At 39.9% G+C, this 27,517-nt stretch overlaps 2 protein-coding genes across 3 annotated transcripts in view; one reads left to right on the plus strand and one right to left on the minus strand.

Moving 5' to 3' along the window:
- REEP3 (receptor accessory protein 3) overlaps window positions 1-7,259 on the minus strand; it is a 100,468-nt gene extending 93,209 nt beyond the window's left edge. The window contains exon 1 of the mRNA XM_040242289.1: window positions 7,050-7,259. Within this exon, the coding sequence (XP_040098223.1) occupies window positions 7,050-7,081 (32 nt within the window). The 5' untranslated portion in view covers window positions 7,082-7,259. The remainder of the gene's footprint in view (window positions 1-7,049) is intronic.
- JMJD1C (jumonji domain containing 1C) overlaps window positions 6,780-27,517 on the plus strand; it is a 322,162-nt gene continuing 301,424 nt past the window's right edge. For both annotated transcript variants that reach the window (XM_040242285.1, XM_040242287.1), the window contains exon 1: window positions 6,780-6,890. The gene's annotated coding sequence lies outside the window, so the exon portion shown is untranslated. The remainder of the gene's footprint in view (window positions 6,891-27,517) is intronic.

Genomic DNA, 27,517 nt, shown 5'->3' on the forward strand with positions numbered 1-27,517 from the left:
TGACAAAAAGTGAACAAAAGCAAATTGTTTCTGAAATGAAGGCTGACAAAGGAATCTTGTTGGAAGTTTTGGCCTGTGCGATGAAAACAAGACCCAAACGTTTAGGATGTGTTTTCTGTCTTAATTAAGGAAGACAGCAAAAATGACCTGTTGGAGGACACTCACAGAAAATTACATGTTTAAGATATTTAGCTTTTCAAATGTCTCTGAAAATATCATTGCTCCTATTTTCCTTATTTCTCATTACCTGAAAGCAGTAAGTATCCTATTCTTTTAGACATCACTCAGGAACATTTAAGCTTTACATGATGAACTCATCAAAATTGGTAAATAAAGTTATTATTAAAATCTACCTTAACTTAATTGAAAGAAATTATTTTAGCCATTGGAATTCCCTGGTAGCTCAGTGGTAAAGAAGCTGCCTTTAATGCAGTACACATGGGTCAGGAAGATCACCTAGAGAAGGAAATGGCAACCTACGCCAGTATTCTTGCCTGGGAAATCCCATGGACAGAGGAGCCTAGAGGGCTACCGTCCATAGGATCGCAAAAGAGTTGGACATGACTTAGCAAATAAACAACAACAGTCATTTTAGCTACTACTGAGATTCTACCAAAAGGAAGAAAAATCACTAATAAACTGTGACTGCCCTCAAAGTTCCCAATGATTTAAAAATTACTCAAGCTGTTTTTCATTAATCCTGTCATAATCTTAACAAATATACACACATACAAAGGGTAGAAGCAGGTTGCTTCTATAATAATACATTTCAGGAATGAAACAGGCTTGGACTAGAGTAATGTTAAGTAAAGGTGATGAGAATTGGCTGAATGCTGCATAGATCTTGGAGTCAACAAGATTAACCATAGTATTCAATGTAGAGAACAATAGAAAACGAAAAATCAAGGATGATGCCAAGTTTTTAAGCCTGAACTAATGAAGCACTGAATTGTCAATAATTGAGCTGGGCAGGGTGCCAAAGTCAGATCAAAAAGGCAATCCAGGAGTTCAGTTTTGGATAGCTTTAAGTTCAAGATGACTTCCGTTGGGTTGGTCAAAAAGTTTGTTTGGGTTTTTCTGTAATGTTTCACAGAACAAACTTTTTGGCCAACCCGACAGATGTTTCCATGCAGACTCAAGCAGTTAAAAATACATATGATCATGAGTTTAGCAGACCTCTGGGTTGAAGGCGTAAATTAACGAGAGCCCTCAAAGGAGTGTGGATAGAAAAGAAAAAGGCTTAGCCTCTGGACATATCAATTTTAATAATTCAGGGCATGTGGAGGAATGTGGCAAGGCAGACCAAGTAGGGAGTGGCCAGTGTGTTTAAGATGAAAACAATGCAAGCAAGGTTTCTGGGAATCCAAGTGAAGGAAGTATTTCAAGGACAGAAAGAGCAACTGTATCAAAAGCAGCTGATAAGTCAGAAGAGGACTGACCCTTTTGGCCATGTGGAGGCCACTGCCAACCTATGGAAGGGTAATTTTAGTGGAGGAGTTGATGGCAGAGCCTAACTGCTATGGGTTCAAGAGTGACCCAAAGGATGAGTGGTGAAGGTGTATGTAGACTGTTCTTTTGAGTTTTTTGCTTTAATGAGAGGAAGAGAAATAGGTAAATGAGATGGAAAGTAGAGCAGATTGAGAGAGAGGTTTTTTTTTTTTCTTAAGATGGGAGCAATAATAGCATGTTTCATGCTGACAAGAAAGATAAAGTGGAGAGGGAAAACGGATGATGTTGGAAACAACCGCTGGAGTATGGTTTTTAAGGTATGTAATTTAGACTCTAAAGATACTCACTAAATACAATGGAAGAGGACCAATTAAAGAAAGAGAACTGAGGTTTTACTACTACTGCCAGATAATAAAATTATAGTAAAACGAAAATTAAAATGTGTTAAGATGTAAAAAGGGAAATGCAGATTTATGGACTTTAAAGGGAAGTTTCTAAATTTATCTAAAAATTCTATATGAGAAAATAGTACTAATTAAATATTTGGAGTAAATATTTTATATTTAGAAGTGAAAAAAATCACAAAATAAAAAATGAACAAGTTGAACTCTAAACTGCATTAAAACTATGAACTCTCTGGATAATTTAAAATATCTAAAGAGAAGTATAGTTAGATTTTGAAACACACTTGCATCATATAGGACTTAAGGTTAATTTATTAGGTAATGAAGAGTGAAAGAGGAGAGTGAAAAAGTTGGCTTAAAGCTCAGCATTCAGAAAACGAAGATCATGGCATCTGGTCCCATCACTTCATGGGAAATAGATGGGAGACAATGGAAACAGTGTCAGACTTTATTTTTTTGGGCTCCAAAATCACTGCAGATGGTAACTGCAGCCATGAAATCAAAAGACGCTTATTCCTTGGAAGGAAAGTTATGACCAACCTATATAGCATATTAAAAAGCAGAGACATTACTTTGTCAACAAAGGTTCATCTAGTCAAGGCTATGGTTTTTCCAGTGGTCATATATGGATCTGAGAGTTGGACTGTGAAGAAAGCTGAGCACTGAAGAATTGATGCTTTTGAACTATGGTGTTGGAGAAGACTCTTGAGGGTCCCTTGGACTGCAAGGAGATCAGTCCTGGGATTTCTTTGGAAGGAACGATGCTAAAGCTGAAGCTCCAGTACTTTGGCCACCTCATGTGAAGAGCTGACTCATTGGAAAAGACTCTGATGCTGGGAGGGATTGGGGGTAGGAGGAAAAGGGGACAACAGAGGATGAGATGGCTGGATGGCATCATGGACTCGATGGACGTGAGTTTGAACTGTGGGGGTTGGTGGTGGACAGGGAGGCCTGGCACGTTGCAGTTCATGGAGTTGCAGAGAGTCGGACACGACTGAGCAACTGGACTGAACTGAACTGAACCGAAGGAGTTCAGACAAACTAGTAAATTATTAAGTAGCCAAGAGATTAATGGGTAAAGTGCATAGATTATTTGTATATGACATAATTATAAATATTAGGACAAATATTAATGCTAATAAGAAAAATGCAGAAGAAAACAATGTTATATTCATTCAGTTCAGTTTAGTCGCTCAGTCGTATCTGACTCTTTGCGACCCCATGAATTGCAGGAAAACATAAAAAAAATTAAACCTTCCCAATCTGGCTACACTGTGATCGAGACAGTACTCACATCTTGCTGGTGGTAGTGTAAAGTATTAATAATTTTTTGGATACTAATTTGGAAATTGACATCAAAGGTCACAAAAATATTTATAACCTTTAACTCAGAAATACTCCTCTTGGATATTTATCCTAAGGAAACACTTAAAAAGTATATATAAATGATGTCCAATTCAGCATTATAATTACATTATAGCATTACCTATGATAATGAAATACTAGAAATGATCTAAAAGGAAAATTAAAAGATCAAAGAATGGCTATGAAAATTATGAACAGTGGTCTGAGCAAATGGAAGATATAAGATTTCAGGGCAATGTAGGAGATGCTTATCATATAACAATAAACGGCAGTGTAAAAATTACTCTTACTATACTGTTAATTACCACTATGTAACCTACACAGAAAGACAAAGAAAAATGTAAACTGAAAATAAATGTTCAGTATGCTGAGACTAGGTGAATATGTTCTTCCTGTTCTCATAATAACTACTAACATTACTGAATACTTACTATCTACCTGATGGAGGAGAATGAACATTATGTATGTGAACAAAATTTAATCCAACGGGGTAGGCAGCAGCCAATACTAAATGGCACAGCTGATATTTGAATTCAGACAATCTGTGTTCAGTCCTGATCATAATGACCAGCTATGCTGTAGATACAAATCAGAAAAATGGGATTTCCCTCAACCTCTAAGAATCATGTTTTAGAAGGTTATGGGTATCATGTATTATATTACATGTAATATCATTTGGTAGTCTCAGATTACTATCCCTTAATAATTGCTAACTAACCTTTCAATTTTGCCTGTAAAAATAAAGCAAGCTAATTTTAAACAGACTGGAAAAAAATGAAAATCCTTACAGTGTCACAGAATGCTACAGCTATACAAAACATTTTGGAGATTACCAGATCCTTCTACCTCTACAGAGTAAGAAACAGAGGTCTATAATCAGTGAGAACTGACTAAAGGTCATGTATCTGGTTAATACAACCAAAGCTAGTTCTAAATTCCAGGTTTTCAATGATAGTATTATTGATGACGACAGTCCAATGATATTTCTTGCTACACCATCTAACCTCTCCCTCATAAAAACAAAAAAACTTATCTACATACTAAATTCAAGTGCATAACAAATGTCAGGCACAGTTCGTGTTTTTTAGTTAAACTAAATATTGACAACAGTTTTAAGTAGTAAATATTATAATCATTTCTAGGACGATCAAACACAGATTTAGCATGTTGCCCAGGTCTATTAACTGGCATCCAGGGTTGATTACCAAGTCAGTGCTCTTCCTAGTAAGGGTCTGCCACTGGGCTAGGGAGAAAGTGCTCACACACTCAGGGAGCTCAGGTTAAAGAGGGTCCTTGTGTTCCTTGTTCAATCGCCCAAGGTTCATATGGAGAGAACTGTCTGATCTTTTTTTAGGCTCAGGACTAGTTGGCTGTTCCAGAAAGAATGCAGTAAAGTCTATCTGCGAGCGTGAAAAGGTTTCCAACTTTGTATAAACCCTGGGGTTGATCCTTCATGTTCTTACTCTTACGTGTGATCAAGGGAGTAGAAAACGTTCAGTGCTTAGAGAAAGGGAAACTGAGGAACAGAGGGACAAAATATAATGATGCTTATATTCCCTGGCAAGTGTGCTTTTTAATATGCTAATAGTTCAAGGGCTCAAGAGATAAACTTTCTGACACTTGATAAAATACATTCTCATGACCTTTTCTCCCTCACTATTATCTCCCTTTCCTTTGCCTTGCACTTTTAATTCTGTACATTCTAGCACTGCAGGCTTTAATCCTCTCTTCAGTTAGGGAACTCCTTAAGGGGTCTCCCATCTTCAGAGTCTCACCATTCACAACCATCTCACCTAAGGCACAGAATCTTCTAAAGCAAATCCACGGCTGCCTAATAACAATCATCACTTCTCTGCGAATATTCCTTGAAAACAGGCCCCAGCCTACCTTTCCAGCTTTCTCTCTCCCCCATCTTTAAGTCCTCAGTAACTAATCTGGGCTTTCCCTTCTCGGTTCTTTGGCTCACAGTGACCAGTTTATCTGGAATCCTCTCCTTTTTCATCTTCGGGTCTAAAGTCAGTCCATCTTTGAAGGCCCATCTCAAATGTAATCTCCCTTGCTTTTTCTGATTCTCCAACCAGATACAATCCTTTCCTTGTCTAAACCCTATAGTTCTGGGTGTAACTCTTAGAAGACTTCACCCTGTACTGCAGGTATCTGGTATTGCAACCGTCAGTTCCATTAAGATTGGTCATACATTATTAACCCTTGTGTTCTAGATAGCACATAGAAAACATTCATACTCATAATTAATGATCAAAAACAAAAATCTGACTTTGATGAATGTAAATTAAATGAGTGCTTCACAATTTTCTGTCAAAGAACTGGTTAAAGGAACCCCGAGAATAAAAACAAAAACAAAAACAAAAACAAAACAACGTGACAATATCTTAACTGGATACTTGATTTTCCAGGCACTGACACAATTGATAGACATCTACTAGGTCAGGAAAGTTATGTCTGTGTTATGAAAACATAGACTCAAAAGAAAGCCCCAAAAGGCAAAAAAAAAAAAAACCTAAAAAACAAAACCTTAAGACATCTGTGGTATTATTTCTTGAATTTTAGTTTTGTACAGATGAACCCTCTGAAGCTTAAAATTAAAAACTATACCGAGGAAGAAAAAAACTGCATTTGGACAATCAAATGACACATTTTGAATGCTATTGTAAATCAAGTTAAACAGGGCTAGTAAGTGATTGATTCACTCTCAAAGAAAAAACAAAACAAACCCAAAAGAAAACAAAACACAAAACAACAAAAAAATCAGCTAATTCTAATTGAGAAATAAATGAGCAATCTGGCAATGTTCTTTTTTCCACATTATAAAGCTAATCGGAGAGGCCTGCCACCTGAATACATTTCAGAAAGGTACAGAGATAATACTCCTACAGAGATCATGATTTATGAATCCATGGGCCCCTGGCTATAACTACGTCACTGTTGTTTACTTCGTGACTTTTCGTGTTCCAGGTGGGGGTTAAGTCAGGAAGGATTGGAGGAAATCAGTTTAAATTGTAGTCCAACTTTTACAGAATAAACCCCACAACTCAATTAATTTTTTTCTTATGGGCCTGTAACAGTGTTAAAAGCACAATGAAATGAATGGATAATCTGAACAAAGGCAACAGGCACCTGCAACCTCTCAATCCCTTTGCAAATATATCCACCACGACAGGGCCAAATTCTGGGATCCGTTGGAGCAGGCGAGTGTCACCATTCAATAATGAGCTCCTTTCTCGATAAGCTGTAAATCTCGGGGCAACTGAGACCCTTCCTAGGGATCTGAGCTGGGAGCGGTCTCGGATTTTTAGACAAATCTCTCCTCCTACCACACGTGACCGAGAGGCAATCAGCGGCCCTGGGAGACCCGCAACGCGCGATACAAAGGCTCGGCGCTGCCACGAAATCCTCAGGAGGATCGCCGAGCCTCCCGCGCTTAGCTTCTGCGGAGCCTGCGCAGGGCGCCGCCGCGAGGCGCGCCGCTCCCGGGCCCGCAGGGCGGTGCCGCGCAGCGCGGGGAGAGGGAGCAGGGAGCGCGCGCCGCCTGCCTTGCGCGCCTGCCCACCCAGCGCCGCGGGAGCAGGGCCGACGAGCCGCACGCAGTCCGGCCGCACCGCAGCAGCCGGGCCCTCGGCCGACGCAGGGAGCCCCGCAGCGACGTGGACTAGGGTGAGGAGGCCGAGGGCTCCCAGACCCCGGGCAGGCCCGAGGCCGGGCCAGCCCACCCCGCCCAGGCCCGGGCCTTCCCTTCTCCTCCCGGCCCCTGCCGCCACCCCCGGCCTCCCGGGCCTCGCGTGGGGGCGGAGGGGCGCCGTGAGCGACACTTACACCACGGCTCTGGAGATGATCCAGGACACCATCTTCCCGGGGGCTTGGACCCCACGTCGGGGGCGGGTGGGTGCCGAGGGTGGCGGACCAGGCGGCCAACGGCAGGCCGCGCGCCCTCCGGCTCCTCGCACTCCCCGGGGCCGCGCTGGCGCCCTCGGGAGCCGGGCCCGGTGTCTGCGCGCGGCGGCCGGAGCTGCGCGGCGGTCGGTCCCCCCCCCACCCTTCCCCGCCCGCCTGCGGAGCCGCCGCGGAGCCAGCCAGCCCCGCCCCTACGCTCCGCTGATAGGCGGCGGCGGCGCGTTGGCCGAGGCCAAGTCTGGGCTGCCCGGCTCCGGGGGCTGGGCTGCCGGGACCCCTGCCCGCGCCGGACGGCCTTGCGGCCTGGATCCTTGACTCTAACCTCCCTGCTCTGCCTCCTTTGTCCAGAAAGTCCACGAGGCGTAGAGGGGAGAGGGTGGGGAGAGGCTGAGGAAGGGGACTTGGGGGTGAGGGTTGTTGATATCTGTGTGAAAAACAAGATAGTCGTGGAAACTGTGTGTCTGGCGGAATCCTTTTGGACCAGGCCCTAGATTCTGGAGAGGAGAAATTTGGAGATGCGTTTAGCTATATCGGTGTTCTCACTGTTCACCGAGGCCCTGGACATCATCAAAGTACCGCATTTTCAGGCAGAGGTCGGGAGAATCGTTGCACAGGCCTGTCAGGAGTCTCCTGGTTTGTGGTGCAATGCAGGGAGGGGCAGAGGAGGAAAGCCTTGGATTTCAAGTTTGCAGTAGTGAGTGTGTAGATACCACTGTTCTGGGCCTCTTACGACATCGTCCCATCACAACATCCGCAAAGCCTGTATTACAAACACACCTCTGACCTGCCAGATATTCAGAGTAAAAGTTGGGCTTAGGATTCCTGACCTGTCTTGCTATTTATAGCTGTCTGTTTTTTGGGAAGTTGGGTTACTGCTCGCACCTTGCAGGTCTCGCCGGTATCTTAATTTCAGGAGGCAGAATTTAAACTCTGATATTTTTGGTGGCAATACCGAATCGAGGAAGTGATCTTGAAATTTAATTCGCATCTTTTTTTTTTCCTGTTAAGATGGTAATGAAAGATAATTCTAGTGTTCAGATGGTACGAAGAATAAAGGATGAAACGTGGGCTTCAAGCCTTTGATTAAAAGGTCTAGGAAATAAAATAGTTTATTTTGTGACCATACTGTAATTTATTCTTTTTGTTCCTCAGTTTCCCTGTAGTAAAAAGAGGTCAGTAATACTGCAGTTTACCTCTTGCCTTCCAAGGGTGACATGAAGTACGCTAAATACATTTTGTAAAATTCTGCCACTTGTTTGAGAGAAAATAAAAAACGAATAGGAGATTATCTTGAGTTCTTTTAAGGTCCCAGGTTCAGTACATTAGTAATGTTTCTGTTATGCAAGGAATGAAATCGGAAACTCCTTTATACTCTTGGGTAGGCTTTGTACTCTTGGGTTGCAAAGAGTTGGACACGACTGGGCGACTGAACTGAACTGAGGCTCTTTTTGCTTATTTATGCATTTTAAGAACGTATGTATTAATTTCAGGGATCTCAATGATGAAAATTTGCATTTGTCTGGAATCATTTTTGGCCATTATTCAGCATTATTTGAAAATCAGGTGTGCCACATAAACACCAGTTTTCTAAAAAGTTCTCTTGCCCAGTAAAACTCAAAGTATTTGAATGGCATTCAAATTCCTCCATGAACTGATCCTAAATGTTTTTACAGCGTTAATTTTTCCTGCCCTTCCAGTCTCTAATGTATTTTTTCCCTTATGGTGCTTCTCTGAACCAAGCTATGTTTTCATGCTCCATGCCTATGCCTGGACTTGATGTCCTGATTTTCATAGTTATTCCTTTTCTCCAAGCCCCCATAATTAATTACTTGAATTTCAATGCCTGTCATTCTGCTTTATATTGTGGTTGTGTTTTACCTAGGTCTGACCTACGGAATGGTAAAATGTTTAAGGGCAGTGTGGTATATTAGTTATTTGTGTTTCCCTGTTCTCTAGGATAAAGTAATTACCCAGTAAAAGTCCAAATAATTTTTTTTAAAACGTTTACAACTCAGAGCCTAGGTAAATGTTTATTCCTGTTTAGTACACTGGAAACTGAGGTTTAGAGAACTCAGTGCCAGTGACCACATAACTTACAGGGGATAGAACTCTAATGCATATTTCCCAAGTGTTCTTTAGGTTATACTGTGATAGTCGAAATGTGTTTAAGGCAGTGGGTCCAGATGGAGGCTGCCTCCAGCCGGGAGGTTCGGAGGTATTTTGGGGGGATTGTTGGAATGATTAAGGCTAACCACTAGCATTTGATGGGTGAGAGCCAGGAATGGTATATACTCTTTGTAGGTGCACAGGCTGTCCTAAACAAAGAATGTTCCCATGTTTTTCAAGGTTTAAGAACACACTGCCTGACATTTGTGTAATATTTGTGCTTATCTGAACCTGGAACCTCTGTTTTATGTATAAGGCACGGTTTTAACCGCTACTGAATTTTCCAGTGTCTATTTCTATCTGCAACTTGTGAAAGAAAGATTTGTTTTGTTCACAATTTGATCAGGAGTTGTTTACAGTTTTGGAAAATTGTGTCACAAAGTACTTTGTATTCATAGCTGTCATGGTTAGCTGGTAATTACTCTTGTATGTTTTCTAGTTCAGTTCTGTTTCAAGATTAACATGCTGAAATACATATCTTACTTTAAATGATTTTTCATTACACTTTTCCATCTATATTTTATTTAGGATAGATACATGGGTTTGTTTGAAGTCTGTAGGGAGATTGTTTTTAATTTCATTTCTGGGTGATAAAGCAGAAGCTGGAAAATATTTTATGAAAGGGGAACATCAAGCCTGATTTGGTTGAGAATTCTTAGTCTAAATAGACTGTAATTTCATCTGAGGAGTTGCCTTACATGAGAAGAACCCAGATTTTAGTAGTGGGTGTACTGGGCTGTGCCTTGATAGTTGAGATCTAGTAATAGATGGCCATTAGATTAGTGCTTCATGGTATAAGGCAAGGCTCGGAGACATGGGAGAAAAGGAAATACATGACCTGCTGCCTTTTAAAGGGTGGTCTCTTGGCATCCTTGAGACCATTTCTTGTTTAGAAGATGGAAAATTGTTTCTTTAAATACTAAACTTAATTGCTTTTTAAAAAGCATATTGCTAATATTCATTTGAGTGCTTCCTTCACTGTTCTGCAAAGACTCTTTTCTTTGGGTGTTGTGTTTAATCATGGTGGGATGCAGCATATTTAGGGCAAAGGACATTCTATCAGGAGACCTATTTCTAATTGCCATTCATGTGATGTTTGGCAAGTGTATCTATGTTTCCTGTTAAGTGAGGATAATATTATGATAATCAAATGCAAGGGGTTTTAAAGAGTAAGGGTAATTAGACTATTAAAAAGAATTGATTTTTCTCCCAGTTCCTGGGAGATATGTGGAATATGTGTCTCCTACATGTTAAAGTAGCTGATTTATAGGAAAAAAAGAGTGGGAAGGTACCTCGGAGAGCAGGTAGTAAGAGAATTGCAGAGTACAGAGATAATATCTAATCTATATAATTAATGAGTATACTAATGAAACTGAATACTAGGTCACCTTCCCATTTCTGTTGGAGGAGTATTTTCAAGCGCTTGAAAATATTTTTATGTATAGAACGGGTAAAATCACTAACTTTTATAGTTTATTAAAAGTATAGTCTACCTTTAATAGTTGTTTAGAAAATGACATGAGGATCTTAAAGAGAATAACTTAAAAGACAAAGTCTGTTGTTTTTCCATCTGCGGCTAAATGAATGTTTTTTATGTGTTAGCCAGTTTGCTTTATGGTTTTATGGTTACAACAGGTCAGTTTTGGCATCTGAATCAAATTATAAAGAAATAATATTGAAAATACCATAATTGGATTGCATTAGAACAGAAAGATTAGATTCTGAATTAAGTATTTGATAGTTACTAGCCAACATTTGATGAAGAAAGCAAAATGCATCTGCTGGTGGCTGGGTCTAGGGAATGTCTGGGTCTAGGGAATGCACGTATCTGAGGCTGTTACACGTTTGAGGTAGTAGCATTGGTTGCAGTGATAAAGGATTTAGATATATTTCAGGTATTTTAGCTGTTCATTTAAATCATAGTCCCCAGGTTTGAAATCAAGGTAGATCTGTGATTTCAGGTATTGCTCAGGTACATATTGGGTTGTTATGATGTGATTTACAGAGAACTGAAATATTTGGTAATTCTATTATGTCCACTAAGCAGAACTTTAAACAATTTTTGTTGATAATTTTGAGTGGTAGTTCAAAGCACATGGAATAAAATTCGAAAGGGTGAACAATGTAAAGTTAGTCTTCTTTTATCACTTGTCTCCTTACGAGGCCTCTTTTGCTGGGTTTTTGTTTACTGAGAGTCAAGTCTTGAATAAGAGTTGTATATAGGTATTTAAGATGAAAGTAGAATTTTACATCAGTTGGGACATGATGTAAAATTTAGTAAATGATTTTGTGACAGCCAGCTAGCCATTTAATAAAATCTGAAGAAAAATTCTTGATGGATAAGAACTGTAAATGTAAAATCTAAAAGTACCATGAAAGTATAAAAAGAGAACACATGTGAAGGTAATGTAATCTTGATAATGAAAAGGCCTGTCAATGCGTGCCATAAAATCAGAAACCAAAAGGGAAAATTTCATAAGATTTGATTGCATAAGAATTTAAAACTCCTATGTTGTCAGAAACAATATAAACAAAATTTCAAGACAAGTGACAAACTGGGGAAAAACATTCGTAAAACCAAAGGTTAACATTCTTAATATACAAAGCACTTGTTAAAAAACCATTAATTAAAAACATATCGCAAAACTCAGAATATCTGGTTTCCAGTCTGGCATGTAAGGAGGAGCTTAGGAGTTGCCACTCTGTTCTAACAGCAAGTAAAAAGCTGGGCAAACTGAAAAAATTAACAGCTCTTTTTATATGCTTCAGAGAAATGAGGTCATAAACATCCTCCCAAATTGGAGAGAGAGGCAGTACAGAGAATTAAAACTCACCAGAGTGGAAACCTCTGCAAGGATCAGTGCTAGGGTAAGAAAGCCAACAGCTCTGAGAGTTAAAAGCTGCAGGAGAATCCGATCGTCACAGTTAATGTGGGAGAAAAGTTCCTCCCTGCTGGAAGTCGGCAGGGGAAGGAAAAAGAAACCATTTTGAAATACACCAAATACTCTTTGAAATACTCTTTTTAACAAGTTATGCCCTCAGGAGAAACTATTTCACCTGAACCTAACCTAACAGGGGAAAGGGAAATACCCAACACCAAGCTAGCTCTAGCCTTCCACCAGGGCTTGCCTCCTTCCCTCTCCTTACCTTAGCTTGAAATTCCTTTATGTAATTACCACCGTCCTTTAAAAAAAAAAAAAATTATTCCTGGTTCTAAGAAAGCATATACTTCTTGCTAAAAATCACTTGAAGAAGCTCTTCATCTTTCCTTTTCTTCCAGATCCTCTGCGCTCTTCCTTCTCTCCTTCCTAACACTTTCCTCCCTTACTGTATCCTGTTTTTGAGACTTACCTATTGTTACTTGTGACTATAAGTCATAGATTTCCAACACTATGTAATATACACTCTGTGTAGTATATACAGTATATTTTTCATTCCAAATAAGGATATTTTGGATGTTAAATTTTTTTTTTTTTGCTCCAACTGCTTATGTGAAGGTTTACCTAAGGAGAGTAATATGTACCGTTTAAAGCATATAAACACCATATTTCAAAAATTGTAGATATTTTTATGGTTGTCATCCTTTCTAGTAAGCTTCTCGAAAGCAGGAATTGATGTCTTCCACATCTCATCCTGCATTACCAGCCTTACATATAAGAATAAATGTTTCATTGAATTGAATTTTGTTCTTTACTGTTCATGCAGCATCCTCTTGAAAACTCAATATTCTATAAGCCTCAAATTTCAAAAGAGAGAACTATTGGGAACCAAAATACTTGGCCATGTTATAACATGTGAAAATTGCATTGAAAAATTTCAACAAACTTGATCAAAATAAATACAAATTAGCAGGTAACAAATGTCAAGAATTCTTATCTGACAGTTTTAAATTGGAACATCCTTAAAATATTAAGCTATTACTTTAGTTTCTCTTTCTAGTGATGGAAGTAATAACCCCTAGTTAGTTGTGTGGTATTTAACTAGTGTTTATAAGAAACTTTTATTTCAGAGGTCTAGAATAATAGGAATAATGTAGTTAAAAACTCTAAAAGAGAAAACTGGTTATATTTTTAAACATTAGCGAATGTTTGGCTTTATGTTATAATTTTATTATAGGACTTATACTTAAAAATTTTTTTATTTTATATTGGAGCATAGTTGGTTAACAACATTGTGATAGTTTCAGGTGTACAGCAAAGGACTTGTACTACTGTATTTAAAAAAAAAAGCTGTTGCTTATAGGGTCATGTTGGTACCATGTTGAAGTTTCTTTTTTTTAAATATAAATGTATTTATTTTAATTGGAGGCTAATTACGTTACAATATTGTAGTGGTTTTGCCATACATTGACATGAATCAGCCACGGGTGTACATCCCTCCCACCTCCCTCTCCATCCCATCCCTCTGGGTTGTCCCAGTGCACCAGCCCTGAGCACCCTGTCTCATGCATCGAACCTGGACTGGCGATTCATTTCACATATGATAATATACATGTTTCAATGCCATTCTCCCAAATCATCCCACCCTGGCCTTCTCCCACAGAGTCCAAAAGACTGTTCTATATATCTGTGTCTCTTTTGCTGTCTCGCATTTAGGGTTATCGTTACCGTCTTTCTAAATTCCATATATATGTGTTAGTATACTGTATTGGTGTTTTTCTTTCTGGCTTACTTCACTCTGTATAACAGGCTCCAGTTTCATCCACCTTGATAAAGAAGCACTCTCATGCTTTTTATGCACCTATCCTGGGCCTGGTACATTGGTTTTATTTTATTTTTTATTTTTTTTACATTGGTTTTAGTTCACAGTAAGTGTCGTACCAAGGAGCCTGGATTTTATAATCCCAGCTCTAGCTTGTTAAACTGACTTGCTCAGGTCTAATCATTTATCTCACTGGACTTCTGTTTCCTCATCTACAAAACAAAGGTAAAGCTTTAGAATGCTTATTTTTATAGGGTTATTAAGGTAATCCTTTAGACTGCTTGTTTTTGTAAGGTTATTAAGAGACTTAAACAAGGACACGTAAGGAATCCCTTTGTAAACTGAACTTTATAATCGAGATATGAGATATTATTTTTAGTTAAGAAAAATTCAGAAATACTCAAGACCACTTTTTGCAGTAGGGGGAACACTGGATCTGGGGGAAGATAAACGGTCGTGTGTGGGAAAAGTAATGTGTGAGATAACCACAGCCCAGGGTAATGTGCCAGGCAAAACTCTTTACTGATTTTGAAGTTCATAGGCCAGGAAGAGATTGGTCTGTTTTGGGGAAAGGACACTGATGCTTTGGAGGATGATGACAGGCTTCCCTGTGGCTCAGCTGGTAAATCCGCCTGCAATGCGGGAGACCTGGGTCGATCCCTGGGTTGGGAAGATCCCCTGGAGAAGGGAAAGGCTACCCACTCCAGTACTCTGGCCTGGAGAATTCCATGGACTATATAGTCCACGGGGTCGCAAAGAGTCGGACACGACTGAGCGACTTTCACACACCCACACTCCAGTAGAATCATGTACCAGTAGGAAAGAGAACATGGCAGAAAGTCTTGAAAGTTCAGTGTGATGCTGGGAAACTCGTCGAAGTACTGTTTTAGAGAAACAGAGCCTGGAGAGTGCATCAGTCAATGCCATACAGTCCTATGGGCCGCGAGGAACCCTCCCAGGGATTTTAAACAGGGGAGTACTGTTTTAAGATGAACCTTTGTGATCCTTCATCAGGGTTAAGGATAGATTTGATGAAATATTAGAGGCAGGGTGATCCATCCCAAGGCTATTATATTAACGTGGAGAGAAAATGATCAGGGGTTTAACCAAAGCCTCTTAATTTGAGGTTCACAAATTAGATTTTTGAATAGAGTTCAGGAGGCAATGAATTTAGAAGGTGAAAAATAACCTTTTTTCTACTAATGTTTTCCTGAAGGTTAGCATAAACTTCAGCTATGAATGTACTGGTATGAAACAAACTACAGTATTATTTGTACCACTTTTAACTTTTCGTGGATAGAAATCACAGGTATTTTCATATCACATTACATTTTTGCAGGTGTCTTGAAATGTTACTTATACCACACATCATTACTCTGAAACTATGGTAGGTCTGCTATGTTCAGTTCAGTCTCTCAGTCGTGTCCAACTCTTTGCGACCCCGTGGACTGCAGCACGCCAGGCATCCCTGTCCATCACCAGCTCCCGGAGCTTACTCAAACACATGTCCATAGAGTCGGTGATGCGATCCAACCATCTCATCCTCTGTCGTCCCCTTCTCCTCCTACCTTCAATCTTTCCCAGCATCAGGGTCTTTCAAATGAGTCATCTCTTTGCATCAGGTGGCCCAAGTATTGGAGTTTCAGCTTCAGCATCAGTCCTTCCAATGAATACTTAGGACTGATTTCCTTTAGGATGGACTGGTTGGGTCTCCTTGCAGTCCAAGGGACTCTCAAGAGTCTTCTCTAACACCAGAGTTCAAAAGTATCAATTCTTCAGTGCTCCGCTTTCTTTATAGTCCAACTCTCACATCCATACATAACTACTGGCAGAACTATAACTTTGACTAGGTGGACCTTTGTTGGCAAAGTAATGTCTCTGCTTTTTAATATGCTGTCTAGGTTGGTCATCACCTTCTTCCAAGGAGCAAGCATCTTTTAATTTCATGGCTACAGTCACCATCTGCAGTGATTTTGGAGCCCCCAAAAATAAAGTCTGATACTGTATCCACTGTTTCCACTTATTATTTACTGAGTTGATTTAAAAAGCACATACAGTGTTATCAAATCACATTGTCTTGTACTGTTTTGATAACTATATTTTAATACAGTTGGTTTCCTTTAATCCCGGTGGTAATGAAAAGCAGCTGGTAGGTTGTGAGTGTGAGATTTGAAAGGAGGAAGACACTGGAGTGAGGCTGGAGTAGACATATTTCTGGGGTAGGCGTATTTCATTGGTTAGGCAAAGAATCAGATATTCTTAGATCCACATTAGATCGTTGAGGTCATTTAGTCCATTGTCTCCCCAGATTTTCACACGAGATCGCTTAAATTGTTTTTCCGTTATGAATCCCATATTATAAAAATATTTTTCCTCAAAAATCTTTGATTATTAATGACTTGCTGCCCCCCTCCCCTGATTTTTAAGCAGGCGGGCAGCTTCTTGCTGTGACTCTCGGGAATTCCTCAGGACCTCAGCTCTGTCACTCTTTACCCCTTATTTCGCCGCTTGTAGATTTGGTGTCTTCTACTTTATCCCTGGGATTTCTTTGGAAGGAATGATGCTGAAGCTGAAACTCCAGTACTTTGGCCACCTCATGCGAAGAGTTGACTCACTGGAAAAGACTCTGATGCTGGGAGGGATTGGGGACAGGGGGAGAAGGGGACGATAGAGGATGAGATGGCTGGATGGCATCACGGACTCGATGGACATGATTCTGAGTGAACTCCGGGAGATGGTGATGGACAGGGAGGCCTGGCGTGCTGCGGTTCATGGGGTCGCAAAGAGTCGGACACGACTGAGCGACTGAACTGAACTGAACTTTATCCCAACCCTGCCGGCCTGGTCTCTGCCACTTCTTAGAAGTAGAACCTCCTGTTCCCTCGGGTTTTTTTTTTAAACCTCCCCAGCAAGTTGGGAATTTCAAGAGTGACTGATGCCTTTCACCACCTTATTCTTTTGTCCCCAAACTCGGTCTTGAGCCTTATAGTCAAGTGGGAAAGTTGCGGCCTGGGGGGCTTGGGCTGCAGCAGAAAGGTGGTGGGCTCTGGTCTCCGGAGACCCTGGGAGTTGGGAGAGGAGAGTGAGGGGAGGGGGGCCAAGGTGGAGATGGGAAAATCTTTCACCTGTTCGCGTTTGGCACTGTCATCTTAGACTGTTACCGTTTGCTAAATTGCAGGATGCACCTCTGCTGAAATAGTCTCTTTTTCCATTTTCTTTCCAAAGGAGTGATTGAGGGCAAGAGGAGAGGGGGGTGACAGAGGATGAGATGGTTGGATGGCATCACCGCTTAATGGACGTGACTTTGAACAAACTCCGAGAGGTAGTGAAGGACAGTGAAGCCTAACGTGCTGCAGTCCATGGGGTCACAGGGAGTGGGACCTGGCTTAGTGACTGAGCGACAGCAAAGGAGCCAGTTGACATTTAGGCAGTTAGGGTAGTTTCTTGTTTCAGTATTTCACGACCCTGCAGATGTGAGTTAGAGAAAAATGTGGAAGTGCTTTAAAAAAAATAAAACAAAGGAGGATAATGTTAATCATATGACTTTAGAAAAAGGAAAGTAAAGCTGGAATGAGTTGATTATGTTAAGGTATTTAGACAGATGAGCTTCCCTGGTGGCTCAGAAGGTAAAGAATTTGCCCTCAGAGTGGGAGACTTGGGTTCGATCCCTGGGTCAGGAAGATGCCGTAGAGAAGGGAATGGCAACCCACTCCAGTATTCTTGCCTGGAGAATTCCTTGGACAGAGGAGCCTGGTTAGCTATCGGTTCAGTTCAGTCGTTCATTCGTGTCCGACTCTTTGCGACCCCACGAATCGCAGCACGCCAGGCCTCCCTGTCCATCACCAACTCCCAGAGTTCACTCAGACTCATGTCCATCGAGTCAGTGATGCCATCCAGCCATCTCATCCTGGGTCGTCCCCTTCTCCTCCTGCCCCCAATCCCTCCTAGCAGCAGAGTCTTTTCCAATGAGTCAACTCTTTGCATGAGGTGGCCAAAGTACTGGAGTTTGAGCTTTAGCATCATTCCTTCCAAAGAAATCCCAGGGCTGATCTCCTTCAGAATGGACTGGTTGGATCTCCTTGCAGTCCAAGGGACTCTCAAGAGTCTTCTCCAACACCACAGTTCAAAAGCATCAATTCTTTGGCGTTCAGCCTTCTTCACAGTCCAACTCTCACGTCCATACATGACCACAGGAAAAACCATAGCCTTGACTAGACGGACCTTAGTCAGCAAAGTAATATCTCTGCTTTTTAACATGCTATCTAGGTTGGTCATAACTTTTCTTCCAAGGAGTAAGTGTCTTTTAATTTAATGGCTGCAGTCACCATCTGCAGTAATTTCGGAGCCCCCCAAAATAAAGTCTGACACTGTTTCCGCTGTTTCCCCATCTATTTCCCATGAAGTGATGGGACCGGATGCCATGATGTTCATTTTCTGAATGTTGAGCTTTAAGCCAACTTTTTCACTCTCTTCTTTTACTTTCAAGAGGCTTTTTATCTCCTCTTCACTTTCTGCCATAAGGGTGGTGTCATCTGCATATCTGAGGTGATTGATATTTCTCCTGGCAATCTTGATTCCAGCTTGTGTTTCTTCCAGTCCAGCATTTCTCTTGATGTACTCTGCATACAATTTAAATAAGCAGGGTGACAATATACAGCCTTGATGTACTCCTTTTCCTATTTGGAACCAGTCTGTTGTTCCATGTTCAGTTCTAACTGTTGCTTCCTGACCTGCATACAGATTTCTCAAGAGGCAGGTCAGGTGGTCTGGTATTCCCATCTCTTTCAGAATTTTCCACAGTTTATTGTGATCCACACAGTCCAAGGCTTTGGCATAGTCAATAAAGCAGAAATAGATGTTTTTCTGGAACACTCTTGCTTTTTGCATGATCCGGCGGATGTTGGCAATTTGATCTCTGGTTCCTCTGCCTTTCCTAAAACCAGCTTGAACATCAGAGAGTTCACGGTTCACATATTGCTGAAGCCTGGCTTGGAGAATTTTGAGCATTACTTTACTAGCATGTGAGATGCGTGCAATTGTGCAGTAGTTTGAGCATTCTTTGGCATTGCCTTTCTTTGGAATTGGAATGAGTAGTGACCTTTTCCAATCCTGTGGCCATGAGTCCAGGGGATCTCAGAGAGTAGAATACGACTGAGCGACTAACACACACTCACTTTACTTGATATGGTGTACAAAAAACTTCAATAGTTATTAGCTATTATTCTATCTACTTTTATAATTGTTATTGCTGCTTGGAGCTATGCACCTCATATTTCTGGAATATTATATTGTAGATTTTGGATTCAGAGTTTGATCTTCTTATCCCCAGGTATTGATTCTCTCTCCTTTAACCACAAGATAGATGAATTGAGAAAACAATTTATTATATTCGCAGTTGTGGGTAAAGGGAGATTAAAGATCTAGCTTTTTTTTTTTTAATCTCTAGCCTACTCATAAAAATAGCTGTTGAATATTTACTGAGTACAGAGTGAGGGGAAACAAGCTTCAGCTTCAATAGTAAGTGGATGATGAGCTCCTGGTGATGTTTTAGAGGTCATTTTATGTCAAAGTAAGGAGATAGAAGGTATAATACTCCCAAATTGGCAAGATTTGTAAAAATGATTCTCACCTTAAGTGTTTTCCATGCATTCCATTTTATTGCAACACATTTCATGATTGGAATCTGTGGAAATGAATGTTCATAAAGTATATTTCCTTGGTAACCATTGGCATGTTATTTTAACATGGGAAGAAAAACATTTCCTTAGAAGTTGTATTTTAGTTTTACTTACTCATATTAAAAAAATTATTAAATGGCCAATTTGGCTAGATGATAAATACTAAAATTGTGATACTTTTTTTTTTAACCATGTAAAGAATCTTAATTTAGTACCTTTTAAGAGTAAGTATAAGGAGAAAGAGCTGAACGTGATATATGGTTTTTTAACTTAAAAATCAAAGCACAGTTAACATCTGTCTTCAGTCAGTTTTGCCTATAAGTTTTAGAGAAGTTAAGTTTGTTATCTGATTTTTGTGGATTAAAGCTTAAAAATTAATAATTTAAGACTTTTAAACAATTTGAATAATACTATGTCTCTATCTGTTTTATTCAGGTAATAGGTTGGTAACTCCTTTTTCCAGGAGTGTGTTGTTGTATGGGATTTTGTGTTTATCACTTTATTGCTCATAGTTATATGCACGTAATACTTATTATTTTAATGTGAATCCTATTAAGAAATCATATTGTGCCAATGCTTCATTTTTGAACTAAAACAATTATAGGTTTTGAATAATTGTCAATATATGACACATTTCTTTTTTCTTAGGATCTCTAATGAATGATTTGAAGTTATCTGGTTCTATACTTTTAACTAGGGATTTTCTTTGATATGCTAAATCTTTATTTTAATGAATCAGTGTCTCACTTTTTTTTATATAAAATGTCTATTTTAAGGCATTATTAATTAATCAAAGAATTGAAGCGTACTTGTTTATAATAATTTAAAATTTTTAGCCAGGGAGGATGTGAAAATTGTGAGGTGCAGACAAAGTGTTCAAATAAGCGTAGCAGTTTGTTTCTTGAGTCAGGCAGTCCCACACTTTTAACTTCAGTAACACCCCAGGACATTGTCCTGTGTTTATGGTGATGACTTTCACTGATTAAGGACAGGCAAAATTGAAATTTACATTATTTAGGAGGGCTCAGTTCAGTTCAGTTCAGTTGCTCAGTCGTGTCCCACTCTTTGTAACCCCATGAATCACAGCACGCCAGGCCTCCCTGTCTATCACCAACTCCCGGAGTTCATTCAGACTCATGTCCATCGAGTCAGTGATGCTATCCAGCCATCTCATCCTGGGTCGTCCCCTTCTCCTCCTGCCCCCAATCCCTCCCAGCATCAGAGTCTTTTCCAATGAGTCAACTCTTCGCATGAGGTGTCCAAAGTACTGGAGTTTCAGCTTTAGCATCATTCCTTCCAAAGAAATCCCAGGGCTGATCTCCTTCAGAATGGACTGGTGGGATCTCTTTGCAGTCCAAGGAACTCTCAAGAGTCTTCTCCAACACCACAGTTCAAAAGCCATCAGTTCTTTGGCACTCAGTCTTCTTCACAGTCCAACTCTCACATCCATACATGACCACAGGAAAAACCATAGCCTTGACTAGACGGACCTTAGTAGGCAAAGTAATGTCTCTGCTTTTGAATATATTATCTAGGTTGGTCATAACTTTTCTTCCAAGGAGTAAGCATCTTTTAATTTCATGGCTGCAGTCACCATCTGCAGTCATTTTGGAGCCCGCCAAAATAAAGTCTGACACTGTTTCCACTGTTTCCCCATCTATTTCCCATGAAGTGATGGGACCAGATACCATGATTTTTGTTTTCTGAATGTTGAGCTTTAAGCCAACTTTTTCACTCTCCTCTTTCACTTTCATCAAGAGGCTTTTTAGTTCCTGTTCACTTTCTGCCATAAGGGTGGTGTCATCTGCATATCTGAGGTGATTGATATTTCTCCTGGCAATCTTGATTCCAGCTTGTGTTTCTTCCAGTCCAGTGTTTCTCATGATGTACTCTGCATACAAGTTAAATAAGCAGGGTGACAATATACAGCCTTGACATACTCCTTTTCCTATTTGGAACCAGTCTGTTGTTCCATGTTCAGTTCTAACTGTTGCTTCCTGACCTGCATACAGATTTCTCAAGAGGCAGGTCAGGTGGTCTGGTATTCCCGTCTCTTTCAGAATTTTCCACAGTTTATTGTGATCCACACAGTCAAAGGCTTTGGCATAGTCAATAAAGCAGAAATAGATGTTTTTCTGGAACTCTCTTGCTTTCTGCATGATCCGGCGGATGTTGGCAACTTGATCTCTGGTTCCTCTGCCTTTTCTAAAACCAGCTTGAACATCAGGGATTTCACGGTTCATGTATTGCTGAAGCCTGGCTTGGAGAATTTTGAGCATTACTTTACTAGCATGTGAGACGCGTGCAATTGTGCGGTAGTTTGAGCATTCTTTGGCATTGCCTTTCTTTGGGATTGGAATGAAAACTGACCTTTTCCAGTCCTGTGGCCACTGCTGAGTTGTCCAAATTTGCTGGCATATTGAGTGCAGCACTTTCACAGCATCATCTTTCAGGATTTGAAACAGCTCAACTGGAATTCCATCACCTCCACTATCTTTGTTCGTAGTGATGATTTCTAAAGCCCACTTGACTTCACATTCCAAGATGTCTGGCTCTAGATGAGTGATCACATCATCATGATTATCTGGGTTGTGAAGATCTTTTTTGTATAGTTCCTCTGTGTATGCTTGCCACCTCTTCTTAATATCTTCTGCTTCTGTTAGGTCCATACCATTTCTGTCCTTTATCGAGCACATCTTTGCATGAAATGTTCCCTTGGTATCTCTGATTTTCTTAAAGAGATCTCTAGTCTTTCCCATTCTGTTCTTTTCCTCTATTTCTTTGCATTGATCACTGAAGAAGGCTTTCTTATCTCTTCTTGCTATTCTTTGGAACTCTGCATTCAGATGGTTATATCTTTCCTTTTCTCCTTTGCTTTTTGCCTCTCTTCACTGCTATTTGTAAGGCCTCCCCAGACAGCCATTTTGGTTTTTTGCATTTCTTTTCCATGGGGATGGTCTTGATCCCTGTCTCCTGTACCATGTCACGAACCTCATTCCATAGTTCATCAGGCACTCTATCTATCAGATCTAGGCCCTTAAATGTATTTCTCACTTCCACTGTATAATCAAGGGATTTAATTTTGTAAGCAGAATGCTTGGAAGTAAAAGATTTGCTATTGGTTAAAACTAATTTTAATGCTTATCAGATAAGGGAATTGTTTCAAGTACTTGAAGCTCTCTGAAGCCCCCTGCTTTTTGTGGATGAGAGATTAAAGGCAGAGGTATGGTCATGACTGTGATGCTGATAAGCCATCTCTTACCCAGACATGGTTGGCCCCATTTGCAAACTACTGCTCTCAGTCTCCTTTCTGTTTTTATTAGATTAGTGACTTGATATGTTTTCAGAGTCATTTCATTTACTTATCTGAGGTATAACTGCCAGTAGCGGACTCTTCTGAATTCCACTGCTTCTGTAGTATGTGCTTGTGATGTTCTCATCATGAAGACCGTATCACTCTTTCATTTCTGTCTCTCTCCTCACATTGTGCTTTCTTTTTTAAAGATGTATTTTATGTTTTAAAAAACATTTATTTACTTGGCTCTTCTGGCTCTCAGTTATAGCATTTGGGATCTAGTTCCTTGACCCGGGCTTGAACCCAGGCCCCCTGTAGAGGGAGCCCAGAGTCTTAGCCACTGGACCACCAGAGAAGTCCCCACAGTGTGCCTTCTAATCCCAGTGTTGATAGTGTACTTTAAAGGTCATTAAGCAGTGTAGCTTAATGATTAAAAGTGAGGATTTCATGCTGAATGGTACGGCTTGGATTCTGACCTCATCAGCCTGACTCTGTGTGATCTGTGGTTAGATACTTTGCGGTCTAGACAAGCCCCCTCCTATGGGCTTGCCAGAAATTAAGTTAGCTAGTGTTGATGTAATATGCTTAGTATGGGCCTGGCAGAAAACGGGTACGTTTTTGTTTTAAATTATTGTCAGACTCCGTGACAGCACCATTGCTTGATTGTCGAGTTTCCTGGACTAGTTTGTAAAGTTGTTGAGAAAAGGAAGAAGGTGTGGTTGTTCTGTGTGTGTATCTGCCGCTCTTCCTATCCTCATACTCTGTATGCAGAGATGTCATTCTTGTATTATTTGTTTCAGTTGTTTGAGACCTTGAAGACCCAGGAGCTAGTAATTTTTATAATTATGTTTAGGCACAAAATTAGGAGCCTTATGTGTAGGAGTGAGTCACTCATTTCTCAGATATGACCACTTTACTCAGAAGATGTGATGACTTTCTGCTTTTCTTCCCAACAATCGCCTAACTTTGTTATGGTTACTTTACTTCATTGTATAGGCAAAATTAGGTGCCACGATTTTATTTCCAAATTTGAGGATTTGCAAGTGACTGAGAGATAACCTTTACGTATCTTAACAGCCCACTGTGCTCAGTGACTGTTTATTGACTGATTTATATTTTTCCAAAGTGAAGAACAATTTGACTGTACCTGTGTAGAGAACAATTCATAGTAATTGGTTGCTTTCACCTTGAACAAAGATTTCTGGGTTACTTTGTCTTCTGAAGGCTTGTTTTTTGAATCCATATCATCCGAAAGTTACACTCAGAATCAGTTAAAAATCTTTTTTACTTCAAGCTTGTATCCTGAATGTTTTCTGAAGTATGCTGTTTATGTACTCTTTTCTAGGTACTTAGGGCTTTTTACTCAGGTTGTTACTCCAGTATGTTCTCTTCGTTTGCAAAGTAAACTTGTACAGCTTTAGAGCAGAAAATTGACTTATTTCATTTATAGTGATAGAACTTTTTAAAAACATCCACTTACAGACTTTTAAAAATAACAGCCTTAAAATTCACATTGCATGTAACTTACCCTTATATTAAAGTGTACAGTTCTGTCATTTTTAGCATATGTACAGAGCTATCCACCTTTTACAATTAGTTTTAAATCACCCTAATCATTCCCCAGCGAAACTCCATACATCTACATAAATGGAATCATACAATATGTGGTCTTTTTGACTGACTTTTTTTGACTTAGCAAAATGTTTTCCAAGTTCAACCATTTGTAGCATGCATCTGTACTTAATTCATTTTTATTGCTGAATAAAATTCTATTGTATGGATAGACAGCATCTTATTTAACCCATTCATCAATTAATGGACATTTGGATTGCTTCTACTTTGGGGACATTATGAATAATAGTGCTGTAAACATACATGTACAAGTTTCTGCGTGGAAATGTGTTTTCATTTCTCTTGAGGTTTTTTTTTTTTAATGAATTAAGTTCTAAAGAAAAAGAAGTTGCAGACTACTTTTACAAAAATCTTTCGTAGATATTTAAAAATCCTGCCTCTCTCTTTCATTACCAAGTATTAGGTTTTGCCAGGTCTGCTGCACTGACAACTAACTTTAAAATCTCAGTAGTTTATGGCAATATGGGTTTGTTTCTTGCCCAGGTGGTTAGTTGCACCTGGCTGGGGATCTTCTTCAGTCATAGTCTCATTTCCAGGATTCAGGCTGAAGAAATTTCTCTTGCTTGGGACACGCTTTTCTTCTGACTAAAGGAAAAAGAAACAGAACTGGAAGAAACATGCAGTGAAAGCATTTGCTCAGACCTGGCATGCATTTCATTTCCACTCACGTCGGATTGGCTTAGTTGGGCGAGTTGTATGGCAAAAGTGAAAATCAACCAGGGAAGTATAACCCAAATGTTGTAGGCAATGCAAGTCATATGACATTGGGTGGGGATAAAAAGCCATCTTGCATGGAAGGAGGCACAGATGATTTGAAAAAGAAATTGAGGTCATTGCAACTCAGAAGGAAATAGTGAAACTTATGGAGGAGAGATGAGAAAAATGGAAATGAAGCTGGTGTAGCCCCATGTCTTTTCAATTCAAGGGAATATCTCAGGACTTCACAAATAAAGGGACGTTTTAGCACTAAGGTGCACAAATAAAGGGACGTTTTAGCACTAAGGTCAGGGGATAGCCACCTTCAAGCAATAGTATATGAAAGTGAACCAGAGACCCTTGCAAGTGGATGAGAGTAGGGTTGAAGCAGAGATCCTATCATGAGTGTTACGGAATAAATTACTAGAAGGTAACAGAAGACTCCTTCTGTGTAGTCTTTTGGCCAGTCCCATCCCCCTCATGACAAACCCTTATAAAGGTCCAAGTTTGTTGAAGAAATTAGGTTATTTATCCTGTACAGTTTCCCTCAGTCTTGATTAGACTAGTTGCATACCTGTGATATCATTTAACTTGTTCCTGTGCCCATGCATTTCCTATAGACTGGTGGTTAGATTTAGAGGTTTGAGTTTTTTGGCTTGGCTACCTCATAAATTGTGTTGCATATTTCCATTAAGGGGCGCATAATATCTGTTGGTGGCCATTGATGGCTATTGTATAGATCTGTTAATTCATTAGGAATTACAAAATGGTGATACTCTTTTTTTAATTAAATATTTCTCATATTTAATGATTAAAATATTTTTGAGTAGAGAAATTTTCCTTATCAACTATTTGTTACCCCAAAATGAAGTTTAATAAAAAAGGAAGGATAAAATGTTCAGTTTTTTTCCCCTTGTTTATCAGTTTTCAAGCTAACAAATTGGTTCCTTAGGATCCTCCAATGATGATGAGTAAGTTAATTTTAGTATCCTTTGATGAATTTGTGGATTTACAAATATTTACTGTTTTAGCCCATTGCTCTCTAACAGATACTCAGATTGGCTGGTGAAAGACTCTTCAAGTTGGCTCTTACGTTTTCCTGACATGACCTTAGTTGCCCTTGATTGCTTCTTCGCTTTTTGGAATGATAAGACACTCCAGAATCATGTAAATATCCTGATCCAGACTTGGAATCAGGCATTTGTTTGAAGAAACTTGGTATTTGGAGACTACAGTCTGAGTGCTTGGTACTCACTGCTACTTGGTTTTTTAGTGAACAGTTCCAGGAAATGAGTTTCTATTTTTCTTTAATACCTAGGCACTATGCTTGGCATTTAGATAAACAGATATAAAACATAGTCCCTGCTTTGTAAATAATTAAAGCATGGTGATCAGTTCAGTCGCTCAGTTGTGTCCGACTCTTTGTGACCCCCATGGACTGCAGGACGCCAGGCCTCCCTGTCCATCATCAACTCCTGGAGTTTACTCAAACTCATGTCCATTGAGTCGGTGATGCCATCCAACCATCTCATCCTCTGTCGTCTCTTTCTCCTGCCTTCATTCTTTCCCAGCATCAGGGTCTTTTCCAATGAGTCGGTTCTTTGCATCAGGTGGCCAAAGTATTGGCGTTTCAGCTTCAACATCAGTCCTTTCAATGAATAGACAGGACTGATTTCCTTTAGGATGTTATAAGTACTAAAATATGTTGGGCTTTTGGTATAAAAGTTCATAGGAGGTCACTTCACATAGAAGGAAGATGGGTCTCTAGGAAATCTTCCTCAAGGCAATGACATTTGATCTCAGCTTTGAGGAATAAAGTGAAGTGAAGCTATTATACTTTTGGAAACTTTGTTTAGAATATATATGTGGTGTGCCTTTATCTTTACACCAGTATGAGCCTCTGTTTCTTCATCTATAAATTTATAATACATCAGTATATATTTTGCTTCTTAAGATTTTCTCTGTCAATAACATTACTACAGGAAGTATTACTGTGTATTTACTCTTGTGCATTTGACCATGTATTTTAATAGGACAAAATTCCTAGAAGGGAAATGGCCATGTTTAAGAATGTGTGTATGTTAGTCTGTCAGTCATGTCCGACTCATCTCCAGACTCACGGACTGTAGCTCGCCAGGCTCCTCTGTCCGTGGAGTTTTCCAAGCAAGAAATACTGGAGTGGGTAGCCATTCCCTCTTCCAGGGATCTTTCTGACTCAGGGA

This window comes from Oryx dammah, unplaced genomic scaffold (assembly GCF_014754425.2).
Source record: "Oryx dammah isolate SB20612 unplaced genomic scaffold, SCBI_Odam_1.1 HiC_scaffold_6, whole genome shotgun sequence".
NCBI lineage: Eukaryota > Metazoa > Chordata > Mammalia > Artiodactyla > Bovidae > Oryx > Oryx dammah.